This window comes from Juglans microcarpa x Juglans regia, chromosome 1D (genome assembly GCF_004785595.1).
Source record: "Juglans microcarpa x Juglans regia isolate MS1-56 chromosome 1D, Jm3101_v1.0, whole genome shotgun sequence".
Taxonomy (NCBI): Eukaryota; Viridiplantae; Streptophyta; class Magnoliopsida; order Fagales; family Juglandaceae; genus Juglans; species Juglans microcarpa x Juglans regia.
The window spans coordinates 7,214,916-7,239,339 of record NC_054594.1 but is presented as its reverse complement, the minus strand read 5'-3'; the positions used below and the strand labels follow the sequence as shown (position 1 = coordinate 7,239,339).

Sequence of the window (24,424 nt, the reverse complement as noted above, 5' to 3'; positions counted from 1 at the left end):
GAGGTGTGCGGTGTAAGGCTGCTCTATAGAAGAACTTGAAAAAAATATTTTAAAGCAGCCTAAGATGACTTGTGAAGAAGAAGAAATTTTTAAAAAAGTGGTGTTTGACAATATTTATGTCAGTTTGTATTTACACATCATAAGTCTTGTAATGTAGGATGGAACTTGACTTTGTTATGTGTTGATGATGTCCCTCAATTTATGGTTGTGTTTGACCACTTGGCGTATCTCAAGATTATGTAAATAGTAGTAAAATAGTTTGAGTTAAGATGTTTAAGTAAATTTTATAAAAGTTTGTAAGTCTCATTTCAATATATGTTTGGATGTATGGTAAGTTGAGATGGTTTTAACTTTTTACAGAGATTGAAGAAGTGGTTATTTAACCCAAGGTTTCAAGAATTATATAATTGTTTCTCTAGCTATAAATTTTGATGATAACAAAAGAGTTCAAGCATAAAGGAGTCTCAAGTTGTCCACATAATGAAGACTTGAACACCAAGGACATCAACAAATAATGTATAAGCAAGAAAGGAAATAAGCTTACAAACGAAGCGTTAAGAGTACTTTTGTTCATCTCTTTCAAAATTTGAAGAAAGATTAAGGCTAAAAATTATTTTTCACATGTACATGATGTGATTAAGAATTTGAAATTTGAAATTGGAAAGATTGATTGTCATTCTTCAACATGTGCACGATATGATTAAAAGTTTGAAATTTGAAAGATTATTGATTGGGATTTTTCACATGATATGTTTGCAATTTAAATAATGATTGGTTGTCATTTTTTATATGTGCATGATATGTTTGAAATATGATTAATTGAAAATTTGAAATATGATTAATTGTCATTTTGTGCATGTGCATGATATGTTTGAAAATTTAAAATTTGAAAAAGAAATCTCATATGTCTATAAATTGCTCACCTAGGATCTTCAAAATCACCCAACAACTACAAGCTTTACAACGAACTTACAATTTCACTTTCAAAAATATACTCAAGAATTAAATCTCATATTTAATTCATGTAGGAACTTGCATCTTTGAAAAAATTAGAAAATCTAAATGGAGATCCAAAAATTTTACACTGCACACCATGAAGTGTAAAACCCAGTCTGGGTGTCATGTCACGGTTCTCAAATTTGTCTCAAATCAGACTTGTTCCTATTCTAGTTTGTACTCATTACCCTCGTTCTCATCTCTCCCTCTCACTTCCTCTCGTGCTCCTCTCTCTCAATTTAAGTTACAAGTTTGAAACTCTTGCAAAGTCTCCTCCGTTACTTGTCTCCCTCTTTATTGCTTCTCTTGCCGCCAATGGCTTGTCTATCTTCTCTTTCTTCGTTTCAGAAACCCAGCTCATTGCCTCTATTATTCTAGGACAAAGCCGACCCCATCCATGAGCCTCTCCTCCTATGTGTCCTTGCAAACTCCAACTTTTCTCTATCTATCTTGCGAAATTGAGTCGACGTCAAAGAGAAACCCCATTGCTTCAAATCTTCGTCTTCATTGAGTTCTTGATTCTCAGTTGTGATTTGAAAATCTGGGCTACTGGAATTCTTGCTTTTCGTTATTCATGATGCGGAGTCTAGGTTGACACTAGTGACAAAAAAAGTCTTGGGAAAAAAAAAAAAAAAGAAAGAAAGAAAGAACGTTAGAAAAAAAGATGAAAGAATGATGTTAAGCCAATGAAATAAAAAAAATAAAAAAAATAAAAAAAAAATCGAGTGGAGATAAAAATTCAAAATGGTAAACTCATTGTATTTGCAAAAAATATGATTGGATCAGTAATTTAGAGAAATTGGAAAAATAGGGAAATGAGGAAAATGAAACACACGTTTAGGTTAGGTTAGAAAAAAAATAAGAAAATAAAATCTGACCTGGCAAAGGTGTGCGGTAAAGGCTGCTCTATGGAAGAACTTGAAAAAAAAAATACTTTATAGTATGTCAGGATGACATGCGAAGAAGAAGAAATTGTCAAAGAAGTAGTGTTTGACATTGTTTCTGTCAGTTTGTATTTATACATCACAAGCCTCGTAATATAGGATGGAACTCAGATTTGTTGTATGTTGATAATGTCCCCCAACTTTTGGGCATGTTTAGACACTTGGCATATCTCAGCATTATGTGAATAGTAGTGAAATGACTTGAGTCAATATGTTTAAGTGAGTTTTGTAAAAGTTTGTGGGTCACATTTTAATATATGTGTGGATGTATAGGTAAGTTGAGATGATTTTAACTTTTTACAGGAATTGAAGACGTGGTTGATGAATCCAAGGTTTCAAGTATTATATAATTGTATCTCTACCTAAGGATTTTAATGATAACAAACGAGTTTAAGAATAAGGAAGTCTTTAGTTGTCCACATAATGAAGTCTTGAAAATGAAGGACATCAACAAATCAAGTATGAGTAGGATAGGGAACAAGCTTACAAATAAAACTCTAAGAATATTTTTGTACATCTCTTTAAAAATTTGAAAAAAGGTTAAGGCCTAAAAATATTTTTAACATACCCATGAAATATCATTTTGCATTTTTAACATATGCATGATATGATTAAAAACTTGAAATTTAAAATTTGAAATATGATTGATTGAGATTTTTCACATGCGCATGATATGTTTGAAATTTGATATTTGAAATTTGGTTGATTGATTGAGATTTTTCACATATACATTATATGTTTGAAAGTTTGAAATTTAAATTTTAAAAGGATTGATCGTCATTTTTCACATATGCGTGATATGTTTGAAATTTTAAAGATGATTAATTGTCGTTTTTCACATATGAATGATATATTTGAAAACTTGAAATTTTGAAAAGGACATATCATATGTCTATAAATAGATCATTTGAAATCTTCAAAATCACCCAACAACTACAAGCTTTACAACGATTGTTCATCAAAGTTTTTAATCTCTTTGTTCTAGCATGAGGCCGTAACATTTGTTCATTTTGAGAGATAAATAGTTTGCACTATATTATTTTCATTTACTTATTGTGGAGTGTAATCTGATAGCCTATCTACTATTGATTTTTGTATAAATAGTAAAAATGTTTGTACTTCCAGTAAGTGTAGTAGGAGTTTTAGACAGGGAATAGTTGAATAATCACTCATAAGGTGATTGTAAATGTAGAATATGTTCTACACGAATTCTTTGATGCAGTGTTGCTCAAAGGTGTAAGAAGTTTTTATCTCCACCTAAAGAAGGTTGAATAGTGAATTTAGAAATCATCAATGGGTAGTTTAAGGTGAGGACGTAGGCTGTAGGGCTGAATCTCGTTAAAATATTGGGTTTCGGTCTCTCTCACCCTTACTCTTTATATTTTTTGTTGCTTAGTATTTTGTTCACATTTTATATTGTATATTTGATTTATAATTTTTCATTTTTAAAACAAATTCAATTCACCATCTTTTGGGTTAGTCATCTGGACAACAATTGGCAAGCAAACAAAGGCTCTATTGTAAGATGAATTATGTTTTGAATTAAAGATCATTTGGCTAACATTTCAGATAAACCGTTGAACAAGTTGTTAGAGTATAAAAATCTTCTCATTAAACGTTTCAACCTCACTTGTTCTAGACTGTAATAGTCAAGAAATTGCGACAATCGATGACAAATACCGAGTACCAAGAAAGACTATTTCATAAATGGCATCATCATATGAATCATTAGCCAGAGCTCTTTCCTGTTGTACCATACACCTATGGTAAATGCTAAGAAAACTGGTAATTGAGATGTCGAATACCTCGTATATTAATAAAAATGGTTATTAGATGAAAATTGTTCAGTCATTGCTAATAGAGAAATATTCAGAGAAATCATGTAAATTGATTACAGGTATGCGAAGGAGATTGAATGCAAATTGGATAAGCTGAAAACTACCTTTTAAAGATAAACATGAACACAAGATGAAACATCATACCTCTTCATACCTTACTTGATTAACATTACAACATACATTGGACTCATTTTTTTAAAAGTTATTTTATCAGGCCAGAGGGATTAAATACAACTTGTCCCATGATTTTTTTTCGATCTTTAGAAAACAATTACTTTTCTTCTACACGTTAAACCTCTACCATTATTCGTTGTTGTTGCCTTAAATTTGAGCTCTCTCTCTTTCCAGCTCCTCTACTTGGTTGGTTGAAAGTCACAAGCATGCTAGTTCGTCAACTTTTCAACTCTTTATTTTCCTGTTTTATCCTTTTATTCTTTCTATTTTTATCAGCAAATATTCACTGTAATTTAGAAATTTGACTGTTAAGCTGATCAACCTCACTCACTCTCGCTCTTAATCTTCGAGACATAATTATAACAGAAGCAACATATTGAACACTGAGAGTCCTTGATTCTACAATGACCTCATAATTTGTCCTTCATGGCGTTAATAGCTTCAATGGAGAAAATAGTTAATTGAGGCATGAAGGGTTCTTGATTTAAATCTAAAACATTATTAGAAGAAAACTGCTCAGCCATAAAAATTGTTTTGCATAAATAAAAACTAGGTAAATGAACAATGTGAAAATAATTTTTTTCGTGAGAATTTGAGCTTTCAAATCATTATAAAATCTCCTTTATAAAAAATATCAAGCGGTGGTGTCAAAGCTAGCCTCATAGCTCAGTAGCATTTGTTTTTATCCAAGCAGTTCCAATTATTCAACTCTCTATAGTTTCTACTAGGGCCCATTTTCATCTGTGCATTGGTTATTGCGATTATTTTTAATGATGCTAAAAGGGGGAGAAGTTTATGGACATTAGCAAGATATTTACTAATACTTAATTACTTGATTAGATTTAATCACTTTCATATAATTAAGCTTGATATATATGTGCTTAGTGTTAAGTTTATCTATACCTATTACTTGCAAAAGTAACACACATTCTCAAGAGGAGTTTAAGCATTACTACAAATATAATAATTTTACCAAGTGTTTGTCATCATAAAAAAGGGGGGAGATTGTTAAAACCAAGATTTCAAGTATCATATAACTCTATCTCTAGTTATGGATCTTGATTATAATAAATGAGTTCAAGTATAAATGAGTCTCAAGTTGTCCACATAATGAAGCCTTAAAAATCAAGGACGTCAACAAATCAAGCACGAGCAAGAAAGGGAACAAACTTACAAATGAAACTCTAAGAGTATTTTTGTACATTTCTTGTAAAATTCAAAAAAATGCTAAAGCTCAAAAATATTTTTAATTTATTCATGAAAATTTATTTTGCATTTTTCACATGTGCATGATATGATTAAAAGTTTGCAATTGAAAAGATGATTGATGGTCATTTTTCAACATGTGCATGGTATGATTAAAAGTTTGACATTTGAAATTTGAAAGATGGTTGATTGAGATTTTCTTATGTGCATGATATGTTTGAAAGTTTAAAATTTGAAAGATGTTTTATTCTCATTTTCACATGTGCATGAAATGTTTTTAAATTTGAAATTTAAAAATGAATTTTCATGTCTATAAATAGCTCATTTGAGATCTTTGAAATCATACAACAACTATAAGATTTACAATGATCATTCATCAAAAGTTTTTAATCTCTTTTCTATAATTGAACCTTAACACTTGTTCATTTTTAGAGAGATATAGTTTGTATTGTATTGTTTTTATTTCACTCATTAAGGAGTGTACTCTGATAACCTATTCACTATCAGCTCTTGTATTAACAGTAAAATGGTGTGTGTAACCCTTGTGAGTATAATAGGGATTCTACACAGGGAATAACTTAATCACCACTCGTATGGTGATTGTAAATGTAAAAGGAGTTCTACACGAGTTCTTTGAAGCAATGTTGCTCAAAGTGTAATAGGTTTCTATTCTACCTAAAGGAAGTTGAATAGTGAATTTGGAAATGCTCAAATGGTAACTTGAGGTGAGGACATAAGTAATGGGGCTGAACCTCATTAAATATTGAGTTTACATCTCTCTTACCCTTACTCTTTATATTTATTGTTGCTTAATATTTTGTTCACATTTTATATTGTGTATTTGATTTATAATTGTGCCTTTTTAAAACAAACCCAATTCACCCCTCTTGAGTTAGTCATTTGGGCAACAATTGGCATGAGAGTAAGGGCTCCATTGTTAGATTAATTATCTTTTGAGTTAAAAATCTTATAGCCATAATTTTAGCTGAATTTTGTGAAGGTCAATCTACTGCTCGGCCTCCACTATTTCGAAAAAATAATTACACATTTTAGAAAGATAGAATGAGAATATTCATTTAGACTTAAGATCCAAAAATTCAAAGATGTATTGTAAAATGACCTTATATCCCAACAAAAGTTGTTAATGGAGTAAAGATTATAAAAGAAAAAGAAGAATTGTCAGCGATGGACCTTGTGCTTGCCTTTATAGCTAAAAGAGATGGAGCTACGGCTTGCTTCCCCTCCAGCATGCGTGCTGGTCTGTTAGGAACTCACCGCGAATAAACGTCTCATTTTTCTCACTGCCAAACAATGTTGGCATTGAAGGAAATGGAGGAATGCAGAGCTTGAGAAAATTAGAGGGCTTGCCTAGCGGGGTAGGGTCCGAACGACATGGGCATTGAAAGAAATGGAGGAAGGTAGGGGGAAAGAAATTGACTGTCTGGTGGGGAAAGGTTTTCACATGTGGTTGGGTGCCTTCATCCATATTCCTTTTACTATTGCTTTTGTCAAGGGGTTAGGGTCTTTTTTAGTCAATGAACGAAAGTGAGACAAAGAGAGAATGAATGGGATATATTTATTTCAATGATATCTTACACGTTTGGATGCCAGATATACTTGGGCATATGAAATACACCAAGAATTTCATGTCTCGTTTATGTCCAAACATCCTCGCGTGTTTTAGAAAGAATGACAAGACACCAAAAAGGATGCAGCATGGATGTCTTGTTCTCACATAAACTTGTGTTGAAAACATAGTCGACCAGGGCAACTATAAGCGCATTATGCAGTAGTAACTCTTATCTATACATGCATAGAAAAATCCTTACCTATAATGTAATATAAAGCCACCACTCATTCACCACTTTCACTAATGGAAATTGGAGAAACTTAAGAATGACTAGAGATTCGCATAAACACAATTCAGGCTGCAAACAACTGAAGAATGACGAATCAAATTAAGCATAGGGTTAGGGATCATAGATTGAAATGGGACGACATTTGTGCTTACCCGGAAGGAGCACATCTTCGGGCCCATCGTGGCCGAGATATGATTGCTACAACGTTTATGCTCATAGTTGGGGATGGATGTGCTACACTTTTAGAGATTGGTAGTGGTGGGTTTTCTCGGTTTGGGCATGTTAATTTGTAGTGGAGTTTGGTCTAAAATGGTCCAGACCAACGCCTCCTCAACCCAAAATCTCTACAAAACAACACCAAATTCAACTAGAGATGGCAAAGGGCAAAGGAATTTGCTTAGCAGTGCACAGATGAATATTGTTTTTAAGGTAAAGCCAAAAGAAAATGGAAAATTGAAGAAATGGTCCATGTGGGCTTGTCAGCGATAGACCTAGGGCTTGCCTTTATTGGGATATGAGATGGAACTACTATTTTTTTCCCACTAGCACGCGGGCTAGTATGTCAAGAACTCACTACGAATAAGAGTCTCATTTTTCTCACTGTCAAATGGTGTTGGCATCAAAGGAAATGGAGGAAGGTAGAGCTCGAAAAAATAGGAGGGACTGTGTGGTGGGGAAGGGTTCGAATGGTGTGGGTGCTGAACGAAACAGAGGAATGCAAAGGGGGAGGAAAGAAAATTGATTGTCTGGTGGGTAAAGGTCTTCACATGTGGTTCGGTGCCTTTATCCGAATTCCTTTTACTATTGCTTTTATCAGTGGAGCTGAGGTTGTGTTTAGTCAATGAACAAGTGAGACAGAGAGAACGACTAGGATATATTCATTTTGGTGATGTCTTACACATTTGGATACCAGATATACTTAGCCATACGAAATATACTGAGAATTTCATGTCTCATCTCTATACTCAAATGTCACCTGAAACTCTTTGGTTTTACTAAGATGTTGGAGACTTGTACTGTCATCCAAATTGATATATGAGAAATATTATTATATTATAAAAATCTATAATAAGACATACGTATGGCAGGATTTTTTGGACAAGTTAGCAAAATTATGGAGAATAAATCTTCAACTACTTTGACATTTTTATTAGGAAAAGAGGGGCAAACAATAAAGAGGAGGCAAAACATTAAATTTTAAACGTATAGGGGCACTAGTAGCGGCTGAAAAATAAAAGGTAAGGGTCCATATACCCCCACTCGACCCCTCCTCCCTTAGCCTTTGGCTCAATGGTCATTTGGTTGTTTTCAAGTGGTTTGGCAGGTATTGGGTATTGGATTCGAATATGAATATGACTTACCTTAAACAATTAGTATTAGCCATGTAATGATTCATTGAATTTTTTAGTGGGGTTGAAGTTTAAGCTAGTGCTCAAATCTAACATGAGGGAGCCCTTGCAGCTTACACCGTCAAGTCCCCTCCTATCCGGTTCTCAACGGGTAAGATGCTACTATAATCCTGCTTAATTAAGTAGGAAAGCCACTTTTAATCACCCCCTCAAACTCTTTTTATCCGACCAACAAAAAAATATCCAATTACAACACAATCGAAACACTTCTTTTGTCATGTTTATTTACAACCTTGCAAGTATCTCGAAAGGAGATTTGGAAAGGTCTAAAAGAAAAAAGAGTTGGGAAAATGAAAAGCAAAAATAAAAGCCTCTCAATTCATCTCATCTCATTTCATCTGATTTAATCATTATAATTTTTTCATATCTTCACATAAAATGTAAAAAACAATTCAAATTTTTTAAATTTTAAAACAAAAATAATATTAAAAAATAATATTTTATTTAACTTTCATTTCATCACAAGTTAATATTTAAATCTTCATTTATAATCTTAAAAGTGCAACACAATTCGTATTTTGATCTTTATAAAAATATAATTTTAAAATATAATATATTAAATCAATAAAGTATATTCTTTCGGTGTTATATATTTATCTACATAAAACTCTACAATCAAATTATAAATAAAGTTAGAAATTAACAAGTTTCCATATATCACGCAAGTGCATGATTAGTAGGGTTAGAAAAAAAAAAAGGCTGGATTAATGATTTGATTAGTTGGAAGTCGAGAAAGAGAGGCTCTTTTATAATTATAATTTAATTTTTAAGTGAGTGGCCTCCAACCAGCATGAATCTTAATGAATGCTAGTGTCCAAAAGTTGGGCCCTCACTCGCTCAAGCTTTGTTTTTTTTTTTTTTTTTTTTTTTTAAATTAACATTATATTTTATATTTTTATCTCATTTTAATTCTTGAATTATCCTTTATATATTAAAAAATAAAAACTCAAAAATTAATAAGCAGTTTTGGATAAAAATAAGATAACCATGTAACATATAAAATCCTGCATTACTGTATAATAATGTTTTCTTAAATGAAAGTATTTTAAATTATATATTATTTAGACAGATATTCATCTGGCGCATTAATACTAATATGATAATATCTCCTATTCATATTTAATTTTTATAAAATGCCTTTAAAAGATAATGGAAGGATGCTTTTGTTGTCAACACTAACGACTAAGCCACTTATGCGATGAGTGTAAAAACAAAATAAAACTTGAGAATTATATAGAAAACAGAAATTAATTAAAATAATTATTGAAACATCAGTAATCAATTTTAAAAGGAAAAAAAAATAAGAATATTATAAAAAAATATTAAAAAAATCCCAAAAGCTTAAGTTATGTATAGTTTAAAGGAAAAAAAGAAAATAATTAAAAAACCAAATAAAAAACTTAGAAAAAACTTAAAAAGCTAAATAATTTTAAAAAATTATAACTTATCTATGAAGATTTTTAAAAAAAATACTAAATACTGAATAAAATGTTATAGAATTTAATATAATTATTATTCTACAATAATTTGCGTCGTTCGTAGTCATCCATCATCCATGTGTGTCGCACGCACTGTTAGCGAGCGTAGGACTGCCCCTTTCGTTCACTATCTTTTTCAAAAAGAGATCACAATAAATACTTTTATTTTTAATTTTTTGGATAAATCAAGGGGTCTGAATTTAGTCAAAAGGCAATCTTTAAAATACTGGTCCTGATCCGAGACGGCGTCGTATCAAGTGTACCGACATCGATGGCCTCTCATGCGCATCCCCGACACTGCATTCACCCGTTTTACCTATCGGCATGAAGAAAAACTACAAACGCGCTGGAAGGCGACCCATGTCCACGTGGCTCTCCAACTCCTGCATCGGATTCCTACCGCCCGATCAAGCAGCCCCCAGCTGCAGGAACCACTATCACACCCCCATAATCTACGGCAATACCGCCACGTGTACAACAACCACGTCTTCATACCTCGCAGAGAGAGGCTATAAACAAAGGAGCCACCTTTGGAGTTAGTCGAAACATTCATGCTCTATTTCGGATAGTTCCGAGTTGTCTAAAGCTTATTGGACTGATTAATGGAGGAGGCAGTACTGACGAAGGCGGAAGCCGAAATGCCAACAGCGGCTCAACCTCTGGCTTCTTTAATTGATGTTCCAAACGATGCAGCAGATGAGAAAGCTGTGGCTCTAGCACCAGAACCCAAAGCTATTGTGGAGAGTAAGCCCTGATTTTCTATCTCAGCACTATTTATTGTTTTCATCGATCGTTTTCTTTTTTTGCCAAATATATTTGCAAAGACAGATGATGATGGTAGTTTCAGCAACAAACCAGTCATTGGAAATCCACTTTTCCTTTTGTTTTCAGAAGAAAACTAGATTATATCCCATAATGGTCGATTCAATGAAAGTCAAGGCTCAAATCCTACTTATGATCAGGAAAAAAAAATGAAAAATCTCCTGGAAATCTTGAGAGGGTCAGTCGGATGATATGAAAAAGGCTTATAATTGAATAATGAGGCATCATGATCAGTTGAATGGAATGTGAATATGTTGTAAATCTATCTTTATTGGTTAATTTCTGTAACAGAGACTCCAGACGCTGTGGTGAAGGTAGCTTCAAAGGGTTCACTTGATAGAGGTGAGTATCGGAATTACTTCTCAATGCCATTTATTTTCATTGAGAAATGCTTAGTCCACAGTACTGATTGATGTACTTGATCAGATGCATTTCCCATTTCCTCTAGTTCCCGAAAAAGACATTATATGTACTGGATTAAAAGGGTCAATCATCCAAAAATTAAGATTTTTTTCTTTTCACTAATATTCACTTGTAGTATACCATATCTGAATAGATTGTGGAAAATTTTCTACCGCATGTAGATTTCCACAAAGATGGTGGTTTTTCCAAAACCAAACTTTGTTGTTCTGCATCTTGTGCAGCCATCCCTTGACGGTATGGTTACGGCTTCACAAACTAATGCGGGGCTTACATGTCATACATCAGATTGTAAAACTATTTTTATTATAAGATAGATCTGACCTATCTATCAAGTCACTTTAGATTACAAGCTTTCTTTTTGTAGTTCTCTTTGTAGATCTAACATTTCTCTTGTTCAATTTGTTTAACTTGGTGAATATGAAGAACCTGGCACATTTGCATGTATCTTATAGCCTTCTTGACACATTTCAATAAGTCCTTATTTTTTTTTTATATAGCGTTTCTAATACTATGTGTATTTCCTAAACACATTTCTAGATTCCTATGTGATTGATTTTGGGATTTGTAAAGGTTGCCAAGTGGATAACCGATATCCTGCTTTATGTTCTTCAGATATTGCTCTGGCAGGGGTTGAGAAGGAAAAGAGGACATCTATCATCAAGGCATGGGAAGAAAACGAGAAAACTAAGGCTGAAAACAAGTAAGCCTTCCTTGAGACTTTCTTTCCTTGAAGCGTTTGCTGGGAACAAAAGTTGTGATTGATGATAACTATTTCCTTAATTTGGTAGCTCAGGAAAGAGCTTAATGTTCACCATTATCTCGCCTTCCATTGGGTTTTGAGAGAATTCTCTATCTGCTTAAAACTTTTTTGAAACTTTACCAACTGTTCTGTAACTGTTAAACAGGGCTCAAAAGAAGTTTTCTGCTGTTACTGCATGGGAAAACACCAAGAAATCATCTGCTGAAGCCAAGCTAAGAAAACTTGAGGTAATTAGGCTCCTGGTGTCTTACTGTAAGAATGAATACATGAGTTTTTTTTCCCTTACAAGCTAATCCCATTATACTTCTGGCAAATGGTGATTTAACATGATATTAGAGCAACAAATTTGAATTCTAGCTCTATTCTACCTTCCAATCAAAATATCAAGTTTTTTTTCTTAATAGGCGGGTCCTCGTGCTTTCCTGTCTCATGCATGAGGGGTAATCTTAAAGAATATAATTTAAATAATTAAATTCAGCATTTTTCATCAACTTAAAGTTTCGAGACAAGTGGTAATTTAACATGTGGTAAAAGGGGTCATCCTCATTGTTCAAAGAATACAGAGTTTTTCAGAGAAATGAAAGAACACATCCGGTTCACATGTAATGTAGTTATCGGGGAACCAACGACACTTTATAATGAAAGCACTGATGAAATGTTAGTCAGTCTATATGGCAAAATATTATCTCTATCACAGTTTAGATTCAACTTTTAAGGACTCCAATGTACTTTTGCAGGAAAAGCTAGAGAAGAAGAAGGCAGACTATGGAGAGAAAACAAAGAACAAAGCCGCTATGATTCACAAGCAAGCAGAAGAAAAGAGGGCAATGGCTGAAGCTACTCGTAGGGAAGAAATTCTCAAGGCAGAGGAGACGGCTGCAAAATATCGAGCAACTGGTTACACTCCAAAGAAATTCCTTGGCTGCTTTTGAAGCACTCGTGTCTGTAAAACAACATTAAAAGGTCTTTCCGGTTTTGTATTTTTTCTTATATCTGTATATTTCTTTCTTGTTTGTTCACAATATGTTGTTTTTGTATGTCAACTGATTGGGAAATCAGCAAATGTTGTAATATTTTACTTGAATACATATAAAATGTTTGATTCGATGAATGATTTGGACCTTTTTCATTTAGTATGGTATGGTAAAAAAGCTTTCACAAATATTTACATGTGAACTCAACAATATCTGCACCTTGAATTTTCCCATCCTCCCCATGTTAAATATTTTAACATGAAACATTAAATATAAAGATTTTCGATTTTCGATAATATACGATATAAAATAATAACAATTAAAAGACGTACATCTCTCCATTTTAGTTTGATAAAGAACTTGACATGACTATAAGAGAAGGATCATCCTAGCAACTTTGCCTCCAAGTGTCTCTGAATGGTTAGAAACACAATAATGTTGTAGATAAGAACCCTTAACCTCTCAGTGCTATTTATAGACTTCTGACTCCGATTAGAGTCGGAGTTCGGAGCTCCGATCGGAGTGAAGTGGGCTTCCAAGCTATTGGGCCCCAGTTGCCCTATTCAAATTGGGCCTGGGCAGTGGGCCTAAAATCCAAGGCCTAATTTGAAATTCAGTTTGGCTCACCCTTGTTTAAAAATATTTAGAAAAAACAAAATAATGTAAAAAAAATAAGTTAAAAAGTTCTAAAATATTGTAAAAAAATAAGTTAAAAAGCTAAAATTTAAATACAATGACTAAATCAAACTATAAATCGCAAGCGATAAAATTAAATTTAAAACTACAAGTCACAATAAATTTAAATTCATAGTACCAAAATAAATTCAAATATGAAATAGTCACATTCCTCGCATCAGTTTTGACAGTCCATGCATTTGAGTCAATGACTCGATAGTGATTGCAATTTTCGTGCAAATGGTTTTATTGATCAGATGCACTATCTTTTCTTTAATTATTTAACAATAGACTTATAAACCATCAACTAAGTGATATATGACATAAAATGTGACACATTATAAACTCACATCCACTTCTAACTCTAACGAGTTTTGCATGATAGTAATTATAGTATTGAATTTCTCACCAATAAAGGGGTCATCCCACGGTGCGTCTGTCTCAGTCATCCACAAAGGTGTGTTTGGCACTATTATTCTTTACTTTATTATTACTTTTCACCTACTTTTCTACTATTCATTACTTTTCACCTATTTTTTACTACTATTCAAAATTTTATTATTACTTTTTCATTACTTTTTCATTACTATTCATAACATTTTCAACACTTTTTAGGTATTCTCACTACCCAAACTAGGCCTAGTCTTGGGTTCACAGCTAGGTCTACAAAATCATAAAAATTATAAATTAAATAATGATAACATTAAAATTATGTAAAAAAATCATTTAAAATTATAAAATTACTTGATTCAAGCTTATAGCTCTTGGAATCAACAATATCTACTCTAATAGGCGTTAAATGTAACCAGTTCTAGGTGCAAACGACGGCCTTGACGATGCTCGGAGACAATGAACTCCAATAAGTATCTAAAACACGACAGTGGCCGATTGTACAACCCTTTCCTTCCTTTTTTTTTTTTTTTTTGTTGTTCTCGGACTGGGCCACAACAGTGGCCCATTGTCCCTTTGTTTTAATTTCCTTGGATTGGGCCAAAGCGCACAGCCCAGTTTGGGCTGAAGGTCCAAACGAGTCTTAAGAACCCCTATCCTACTTCTTCTTTCTTCTTCATCCCCAAGCAGCACCACCCCATGTTTTGTTTTTAATCTTCCTTCGGTCTAGCGCAGCCTAGGGCATCGCTGGCGAGGAGAAGCTGGCATGCCTTCCCTGGCCTCCTCCTACCGCCGACGTCAACCTCTTTTCTTACTCCCCCCCCCCCCTTTTTTTGTTTCTTTTTCGAAACCCATCTCACAGATCAGGCCACCACCCAAAAGGCATTCTACATGGCGTCGACTGTGGCTTTCCATTCCGAGGTGCTAGCGATAGTACTTCGACCACCTGGCACTGCCCCTTCCAGACCCTATTTATTGCCACCTTCTCACTACTTTCTATGAAGACCATACGAAAAAAAGGTAAAACTTTCCACTGATTTTTACTTTTTTTCTAGCACAAACACAATACAAACAAACCGGGAAAAATAAAACCCAATTATAGACAAAAGTAATTCCACGTATATGCATGAACATCGAGATCATAATCTTTCATATGAAGAACTGAAGTATTAATTTATCTTTTGCGAGAATAAAATTTCCAAACAGGGAGTTTTTTTCTCAAACTGAAAGAAAGATACTGTAACATGTAGCTCTAATACCACATGTTAAATATTTTAACATGAAACATTAAATATTAGAATTTTTTATTTTCTATGATCTACGATAATAAATAATAATAATTAGAAAAACATCCCTCCAACTCAGTTTGATAAAGAATCTGACCTAACTATGAGAGAAGAATCACCCTAACAACTTTACCTCCAAATGTCTCTCGATGGCTTGAAGCACAATAATGTTATAGGTGAGAACCCAAACCAACCTCTTCCTCCTCTACTTTTCCCTCCTCCCTCTGATTTTTACCAAATTCTTCTCTTCTTTTTCTTTAGCTCCCTTCATTTCCTCACTTCTACTCAATTTCCTCTATTATCCTGTCCCCTTCCTTATCCTTCTTCCCTATTCTCTCTATTTTTTTTTTCTCTAGTCTATAAATACTAGATCCATGATCATCAATAGCCTACACATTTCCATATCTTCATTTCTATACTGCCACCCGCCAATTTCATCAATGCGTGGATTCGTGCATGATTATGTTACACAACTATGGGCACGGCATGAGGAGTATTGAGGCAAAAGCTTGCGTGAGGAAGAAGAGGCAATCGGGAAGGCTTACGGAATCTGGAACGAGAAGGAATCTTAGACATTAATTGGTTATGGGCTTACGTGAGCCAATATGGGAGGAAAGGCTTATGGGCTCTGCGGTAGAAAAGGGTCGTGGGTCAGTCTGGAAATCAAGGGCCCATCCGTTTGTTTCATCTTCATTTCTTACCTGATGTAACACGATAGAACAAGGGTATTTTAATATTTTTACTTTACTAGTATTTGTAGTCTATCTCTGACAGAGTTTGTTATCAATCATCAAGAATATTCTATTGTTTTCCGCAATTGGAGGTCGCCTCCCTCAAAGAAGGCTTGCTTTTACAGAAATTACAGTGAAATCATACAAGTTCCCATCATCTACATTCCTTTCATTTTTCCATGTACATCCAACCTATTACAAAGTGGCATCAGAGCCCCCGATCCGCTCACTGCAAATGGCTGAAGGCACAAGGTTTAATCAACTACAGGAAGGGTTTCAATCCTTCAAGAAGACTACGGAGAACCACATGAAACAAACAGATTCCCACTTTACCACAATCAGTGTTGAAATGCAAGTTGTCCGACGGCGAATGGAAGCCTTGATGAATCAGATGTCTTCTATGGCATCAGATCTGCAAAACACCAATACATAAAAAGTTAAAGACACCAATGAGAACCCCAACCCCAATCTCAATGACCAGATGGTGCTACACACTAGAAAGGTTCACCCAAGAGCAATAAGGTTGGATTTTCCTACCTTCAATGGTGACAATCCATATGGATGGCTATATAAGGGAGGCCAGTTCTTCTCCTTCCATAATACACTGCCTCAACATCGTCTAAGACTTACTTCTTTTCACATGGAGGGCAAGGCCTTTGTGTGGTTTCGAAACCTAGATGAATCAGGTGTTTTAACATCTTGGGAGGAGTTTGTGAAAGCCTTATTGATCAGATTTGGGCCCAGTAGTTATGATGACCCTATGGAGCAGTTGACTAGACTTAGACAAGTGGGATCAGTTGAGGATTACAAGGCTAATTTTGAGGCCTCGTCAAATCGCCTAAGGGGTTTATCAGAACAATATAAACTCAGATGTTTTCTGAGTAGTTTAAGGGATGACACACGGTTGACAATGCGTATGTTCAATCCAACCAATTTAATAGCTACCTATGACCTTGCTAAAATTCAGGAAGAAAATGTATCCCTCCACAAAAAGATCCAACCCATAAATAATTACACTTACCACCATGAACCAACCTCACTTAAACTTAACCCAACCACCCTAACCCAGACCAACTTAAACCATATGGTAAAGCAATTGTCTTTGTCCAGAAAATCAGCCCACACCAGATGAAAGAAAGTCGTGAAAAAGGCATTTTCTATCACTGTGACTCAAAGTAGCACCCAAGCCATAGGTGTCAAAGTCCCAAATTATACCTCATTGAAGAAGTTTTCGATGATGAACATTTAAATGAGGAACCATCAGATCGTAATTTAGGCCATGGAGATTGTGTGGATTTGACCAAATCTGACCAGGTACCAGAAATTTTCTTACATGCAATAATTGGTTCTCTCAACCCTAGGACCATGCGGGTTAAGGGTAAAAATGGCAGCCATGGGGTGACTATTTTAATTGATTATGGGAGCAAGCACAATTTCCTTGATGCTACTACCCTCTCTAGGATTCGCTTACTAGCCCTACTTGAAGAAAGAGTTAAAGTAAAGGTGGCCAATGGTGATCAAATTCAAAGTGAGGGGAAGGTGAAGGGAGTTAATCTCCATATCTAAGGGGTGGTTTTCTAGGTGGATATGCACCTGTTGGACTTGGCAGGTTGTGACTTAGTTCGTGGGGTACAATGGCTACAAGGCTTAGGCTCTATTATCTGGAATTTTTAGAAATTAACAATGCAGTTTGATTATAACAATGTGGCAGTGATATTAAAAGGGTTGACTATGCATAACTGGCTAGAATAAAGGGCAGGTCTAACAGTATGGAGTCTAAGGAGCTATTAGTGCAATTGATGGAGGAGTTTCCAACACAACCACAACAACCTATAACTGACTCAATCCACAACCTGCTCAATATGTACCCAAATATATTTGCCACACCTAAAGGCTTACCCCCTGCCCGTACCCACGATCACTCTATAACCCTCCTACCAGACACTAAACCAATCTCTGTTAGACCTTATCATTATCCTTATTTTTAGAATGATGAAATTGAACAAATTGTCAAAGAATTGTTGGAATCTGGTGTGATTCACCCTAGCCAAAGCCCATACTCATCCCATGCCTTTTGGTGAGGAAGGCAAATGGCACATGGAGGTTATGTATCGATTACAGGGCACTGAACAATATCAATGTCAAGGATAAGTATCATATTCCAATGGTGGACAAGTTGCTGGATGAATCACATGGAGCCAAGATTTTCTCTAAACTCGACTTAAGGTCGGGTTACCATCAAATTAGGATACGCCCTGAAGATGTTCCTAAGAGTGCGCTTAGGACGCACGAAGGCAACTACGAGTTCTTAGTTATGTCTTTCGGCTTAACTAACACACCATCAATATTCCAAAGTTTAATGAATCAGGTTTTTAAACCTTATTTACATCGCTTTATTTTTGTATTTTTTGATGATATACTAATTCACAGCAGTGATGTTGACACTCATTTGGCCCATTTGAAAGTGACTTTTGATATCCTATGGGAACTTTTTTGCAAAATTGAGTAAGTGTTGTTTTGGCTAAGAGGAACTTGCATACTTGGGCCACCTCATATTTGGTCAGGGGATTAGAGCCAACCCTGAGAAATTAAAGGCCATGTTGAATTGGCCCATTCCAAGATCCATTAAGGCATTGCGAGGTTTTTTGGGCCTCACGGGCTATTATCGCAAATTTGTGAATGAGTATGGGGCAATAGCAGCTAATCTCACTGAATTATTGAAGAATGACATTTTTTAAGTGGGGCCCACAGGCCCAAGCTGCTTTTGAGCAACTGAAGAATGCAATGACACAACCACCAATTTTGGTACTGCCAAACTTTCAACTCCTTTTTGTTATTGAATGTGATGTTTCCGGGGAAGCCATTAGGGTTGTTTTAATGCAACAAGGGAAACCCTTAGCAGTTTTTAGCCAAGCCTTAAAAGTCCAAGCTCTAGCTATGTCCACCTATGAAACAAAATTAATGGCACTGGTTTCAACAGTGCAGAAATGGCGCCCATACTTGTTGGGTCACTCCTTTGTAATCAAAACTGACCATCAAAGTCTCAAATTTCTACTTGATCAGAGGGAGGGTACCCCCCACGCAGCAGAAATTGATCCTAAAGCTAATGGGATATGATTTTCTTGTGGAGTGCAGGAAGGGCAGAGAAAACCTAGTGGCAAATGCCTTATCTAGGCAAGGGATAGACTAGGAAGTGATTGTGGCTCTAATCTCTCTCCCTACTTGGGATTGGGTCACTGAAGTGAACTATTCACCACCACTTTTTATATATTTTTGTTATCATTATTTTGAACATTAACCTATTTGTTGTTGCCATCAAAATGCTTATACCTTGTTTTTTATTTTCTAATTTTTTTTTGACGTTTTTTCTTGTTTTTTAAAAGGTTTGTGAAGGATTTCGATCATGTACTGCCCTTCACCACCCATGCATGGGCATTGTCTGAAGTCTCTTACTCACGTCTAACATCACGTATTCTACCGACTAAATTCGCCATTTTGGTCTTCTTCATGACGTGTCGTTTCAACATGATGATGTGTGTCGTTCCTAACTTCTCCTTGTGAATCCCAGATCATGATTCATGCTCCTTCTACCATATATAAAATGGTAATAGATTTTAATGGCAACCTCAATTAGGTAGATCTGGAACACACTATATATGCTTTATTACAATCCAATATTAGATTGACTAAAAAATCGCTTGGGTAATTTTTCTACTCAACATCGTCAAGTCAAGAAATATAGAACCAAATCTACATGATATTTCAAATTAATGTAATTTTTATTTCCTCATTAGGAGTGTGTTTTGGAATTTCTCTTCCCATAATTTATACTTTGATATTAATTAGTGTTATTTTTCCTACTAAAAAAACATATGGATTAGTACCAAACAATATTAATTGTCTCTGGGTCGAGATTTTCTTAAGTTATTGCTTAAATGTGAGAATCTTTTAAGTGATAGCATTTATTACTGCCGCACGATTACTCCATATATCGATGTCTGTTACTTAAACCATTTTAAAATTTAAAAGATAAGTTTTTACAAATTAAATTATATTACGCGGATGATATGTGATGTAAAAATCTTAAATAATAATTTTAAATATAGTATTCATGAGTTATGCTAGTGTTATACATTTTTTTTTATAAATAATAAGATATATCATTAAAAAATTAAAATTTTCAAATAAATCTTATATTTATTCATCTTTTTTCTTTTTTCTTTACCTCTAGGCTCCGGTGCTTATCCTGACACTGCTTAGTGCTTAACCAGTCGGCAAACGGTCCTACGTGGCTCTCAAACTCGGAGTACGTCGCATTTCCACCGTCAGGTCAAGTAGCGCCGCTGCAAGGAACACCACCGTATCCGAAATAAACGGCATAACGCCTCGTGTATAGAACACCTCACTCTATGTATATTACGTAGCTCGCAGGGTCTAGAAAGAAAGACGTAGGAGTTTCTCGAACGTTGCCGCTAGCTGTTTGCTGCAGATTTGGAGAATTCCCATGGTGTTGTCGATTAGATTGATGGAAGATGAGGAAGTGAAGAAGGTGGAAGCGGAAACGCTGTCGTCTCCACCTCTGGCTGCGGCTGATCGTGTGCAAAGAAGCTCAAACGAAGTCGCAGAGGAGGAGAAAGTTGTGGTTCAAATACCACCAGAATCCAAAGTTATGGTTGCTGTAGTACAGAGTAAGCTCCCATGATATCGTTCTCATCACTTTTTTCTTGTCGGTTTTGTCGAAAATTCCTTTACCTGAATGATATTTACTCTTGTGCTTATTCACAGCCGGCCATGCAAATATCTGCAATCGTTTTTTTTTTTTTTTTTTTTTTTTGTTTTTTGGGAAATCAGCTATGTTTGAATCTCTCTTTCATATGTATTGATCAGAAAATCTGTTATTGTTACAGTATTGGAATTATGAAATTATCATATCGTTGTTATTGACAGAATCATATCTTTCCAAAATTATGGATTGCACAAAATCCAAACACGTCTCCCTTCTCCCTTAACATGGTATCAGGCTAGAAAAAGGTCTTGCAAAGCCATGGCTGAATCATCCAACCCAATCCTCCCTTCCCCTTATCTTCTTCACCCCTCATATTCACCAAGCTTAACCCTTGTCAATGGACTTCTAACCAGCGACAACTACCCCAAATGGCAAAAAGCCATGACATGAGCTCTCAATGCCAAAAACAAACTTAGTTTTGTTGATGGTACCCTTAAACCCCCTGAACCTAACACACCCGAATACACCCAATGGAACCAAACAAAGGATATGGTTCTTACTTGGATCCTCAATTCTATCAGCCCCTCTCTTGCCAATTCTCTTCAATACCATATTGACAGAATCATATCTCCTCAAAATTATGGATTGCACAAAATCAGGAATTTTCTTATTTTTAGGCATCTGTTACAATAGAATATTTTCCTTACATGTAAATTTAATAATGATTATAACAGTGGTGTTAAATTGGTGTGAGTGATTAATTCAATAGTTTTTGGTGTATGCATGTTTAATATTGAGTTTATTTTCCCATGGAGAAATAATATAAAAGAGTTTAGAGTCTTTGTGGATATGTCCTCCTCTTAAGCTCTTTTTAAGTCTCTTGATATTTAGAATTAAAGATGAGAAATGTTTTAACCATAAAGAGATCTCACAAAAGTAAACTCGTAAATTGATGTGATTTTATCTAATACGAACATCATATAAGTCATGTCAATTTGTAAGTAGCACTTCTCTTCACGAATGTCTTTGTATTAAAAAAAAAAAAAATCCCAAATCCCACTTATCAAGAAAATAAAAAACGCAAGAAATCTTGAGAGGATCAAGTGGGTGACATGAAGCGGGCATCTGATTGAATAAAGAGGCACCACTTGAATGGAATTTGAATATGCTGAATTATCTCATCTCATATATTCATTACAACTTTTCCAAACTCTCATACAAAATATAATAAATAATTCTACTTTTTTAAATTTCAAAACAAAAATTATATTAAAAAATTATATTATAATAATATTTTATTCAACTTTTAACAAAACATCTCATTTCATCTGAAGTACGTAACCAAACGAGTCTGAGTAATTTTCTATGATAGAGACTCCAAAGCCTGCGGTGAAGAAAGCTTCGAAGGGTTCAATTGATAGAGGTGAGTTTTTTGAAGTACTTCTCAAATTCTGTTCTCATTTTTCTTTTGTATTTCATCTGCTCTAACTTGGTGCAATTGCATGTATCCCCTAATTTTAACGAGTCTATTCTGTGTAATGAAGCATCTCAAATGAGTCCATTTAGTGTTTTATTAACATTTTCCCTTCGATTTTTCCTGAACCATTTTTTTTTTTTTTTTTTTTTTTTGGTTATCGCAAGGGATCAGTGGTTCACGTTAAATGACAAGTTTAAAATGTTGTTCTGTGATGCATGGCTTTACACCACTAGCTAGCCTTCTTTCTAAATTCCTTTGCTGTCTTGCTTCCTGTTCTTCAGATATTGCTCTCTCAGAGGTCGAGATGGAAAAAAGGTTGTCTTTTGTCAACGCCTGGGAAGAGAGCGAAAAAACAAAGGCACAGAACAAGTAAGCCTTCCTTGAAACTTCTCTTTGGTTGAAGCTTTTGTTGGGTATGAGTTGGTGACTGAGGAACAAAAAGAAATGAAGATTGAGTGATTTTTGGCGCATGTTATCTAATCATTATCAATTCTCAACATTTTACTTCCATTAATAATGCTGTTGCTGCTGATATATGTTCTTTTGGCGGCTGTCTAAGAAAAACTTATGAACTAGTTTAAAATTTTCTTGAAAGCTTAAAAAGTGTGCTGAAATTGTTAAACAGGGCTCAAAAGAAGTTCTCTGCTGTAGCTGCATGGGAAAACAGCAAGATTGCATCAGTGGAAGCCAATCTGCGAAAAATTGAGGTAATTGACTCTTTTTTAGGATAAGATCCACTGCAATTTTTGTATTCAGACATGTTCTAAAATTTAGAGATGGACAGACACTAGACAGTACAGTTTGTGAACTATTGCATACATTAAATGTTATCCATCTGCAGTGTAGATCCCACATTAAATAAAATGAAAGTCTATGTACATGTTGTTTTTATATCTATCCGCAATTTAAAAAGTATTGGGATCAGAAAATTATAGAAAATCCTAGATCCATGATCTCACTTGAACAATTATCTTTGACTATTTGATTGGCATGCACTTCAACACTGCGGGATCGGGAAACCAACTAGAATTTACTACTAAACTGCTAAAAGGAACGTGAATTCTTGTATATAGGAGAGTGTTCAGTCTTTAGAGTTTAGGTTCAAGTTTTAATAATTTCAAGGTATTAGCAGGCGACATTAGAGAAGTTGAAGGCAGACTACAGAGAGAAAATGAACAACAAAGCTGCTTTGATTCATAAGCAAGCAGAAGAAAAGAGAGCAATGATTGAAGCTAGACTCAAGGAAGATTTTATCAAGATAGAGGAGATGGCTGCAAAATATCGTGCTACTGGGCACCCTCCAAAAAAGCAGCGATTTCGCTGCTTTTGAGTTTCAGATCTAAAGACATTGGAATAAAGCATTAGATGCAATTCCTGGTTTTCATGTGTATATTTTACTTTCTTTGTTCATTCAAGTGTCTTTTTCTACTGTCTGCAGATTGGAAAATCAGCAAAGTAGTTATTTTTATTTTGCTTGTATAGAAGTAGTATGTGTGATTTGAGGAACGAGCTGTTTCTTTTTCATCTATGATCAAAAGGCATATTTATTTGAGATGATGTTACCATTGGTTGATAGGATCCTTCATCTCAACAAAGCTTGAGATTAAATTCGAATAACTGCATCAACCATTAGAATTGTAACCTGTTAGCTGCTAGTTAAGTTCTCACGCTTTCATTTCGGTGTCGTTGGGTTACGCAGTTTAAATGAGATTAGATATTTTGTTGAAAGTTGAATAAAATATTGTTATAATATACATTTTTAATATTATTTTTGTTTTGGTATTTGAAAAAATTGAATTGTTTATTATATTTTGTATGAAAATTTGAGAAATTGTAATGATTATATAAGATGAGATAGTTTGGTTCTGTGCCGGCAAGTCAATCAATCCGATTACTACAAGGATGACCACAATCTGGAATATGAACCATAAAAGAAAATACATATTAAACAAGTCAGAGAATAACTTGCATTTTGTAAAAAAAATTATGTAGACGCAATAGTTCTCTATTCAAAGAGGGTCCTCTCTTCGAAGAAGGTCCCTTCAGTAGTATTGGCTATTTGTCCAACATTCCTCAACATGTGTGTGAGATCTGTTGCGCATTTTGTTTAGCATCCTCGCCTGCAATCTGTTCTCTCTGTTGATCTCTGACTTTCGTTTTCTTAAAGCTTATCTGGCTGCTATATCTTTCTTTCAGACTGCTCTGCCCATGATAGGCCATGCCTTGATGATCCACAAGCTTCTCTCTTTTTTTATG

At 34.7% G+C, this 24,424-nt stretch overlaps 2 protein-coding genes across 3 annotated transcripts; both read left to right on the top strand.

Annotated features, from left to right (window-relative positions):
- Positions 1–10,286: 10,286 nt before the first annotated feature.
- LOC121235179 (remorin-like) lies at positions 10,287–13,020 on the top strand. The gene is made up of 5 exons (XM_041131466.1): positions 10,287–10,648; positions 11,018–11,068; positions 11,762–11,849; positions 12,055–12,136; positions 12,647–13,020. The coding sequence occupies exons 1-5, from the start codon at positions 10,507–10,509 to the stop codon at positions 12,839–12,841; spliced, it is 558 nt and encodes a 185-aa protein (XP_040987400.1). The 5' UTR covers positions 10,287–10,506; the 3' UTR covers positions 12,842–13,020.
- Positions 13,021–20,407: 7,387 nt separating this feature from the next.
- On the top strand, positions 20,408–23,720 carry LOC121235168 (remorin-like). 2 transcript variants are annotated; one of them, XM_041131446.1, is made up of 5 exons: positions 20,411–20,653; positions 22,064–22,114; positions 22,450–22,537; positions 22,794–22,875; positions 23,301–23,720. In XM_041131446.1, exons 1-5 carry the CDS (start codon positions 20,470–20,472, stop codon positions 23,496–23,498), a joined length of 603 nt encoding a protein of 200 aa, XP_040987380.1. In that variant the 5' UTR covers positions 20,411–20,469; the 3' UTR covers positions 23,499–23,720. The 2 variants fall into 2 exon arrangements, with proteins under 2 accessions (XP_040987390.1, XP_040987380.1); XM_041131456.1 differs by lacking the exon at positions 22,064–22,114 and having other exon boundaries at positions 20,408–20,653.
- The last annotated feature ends 704 nt before the right edge of the window (positions 23,721–24,424 follow it).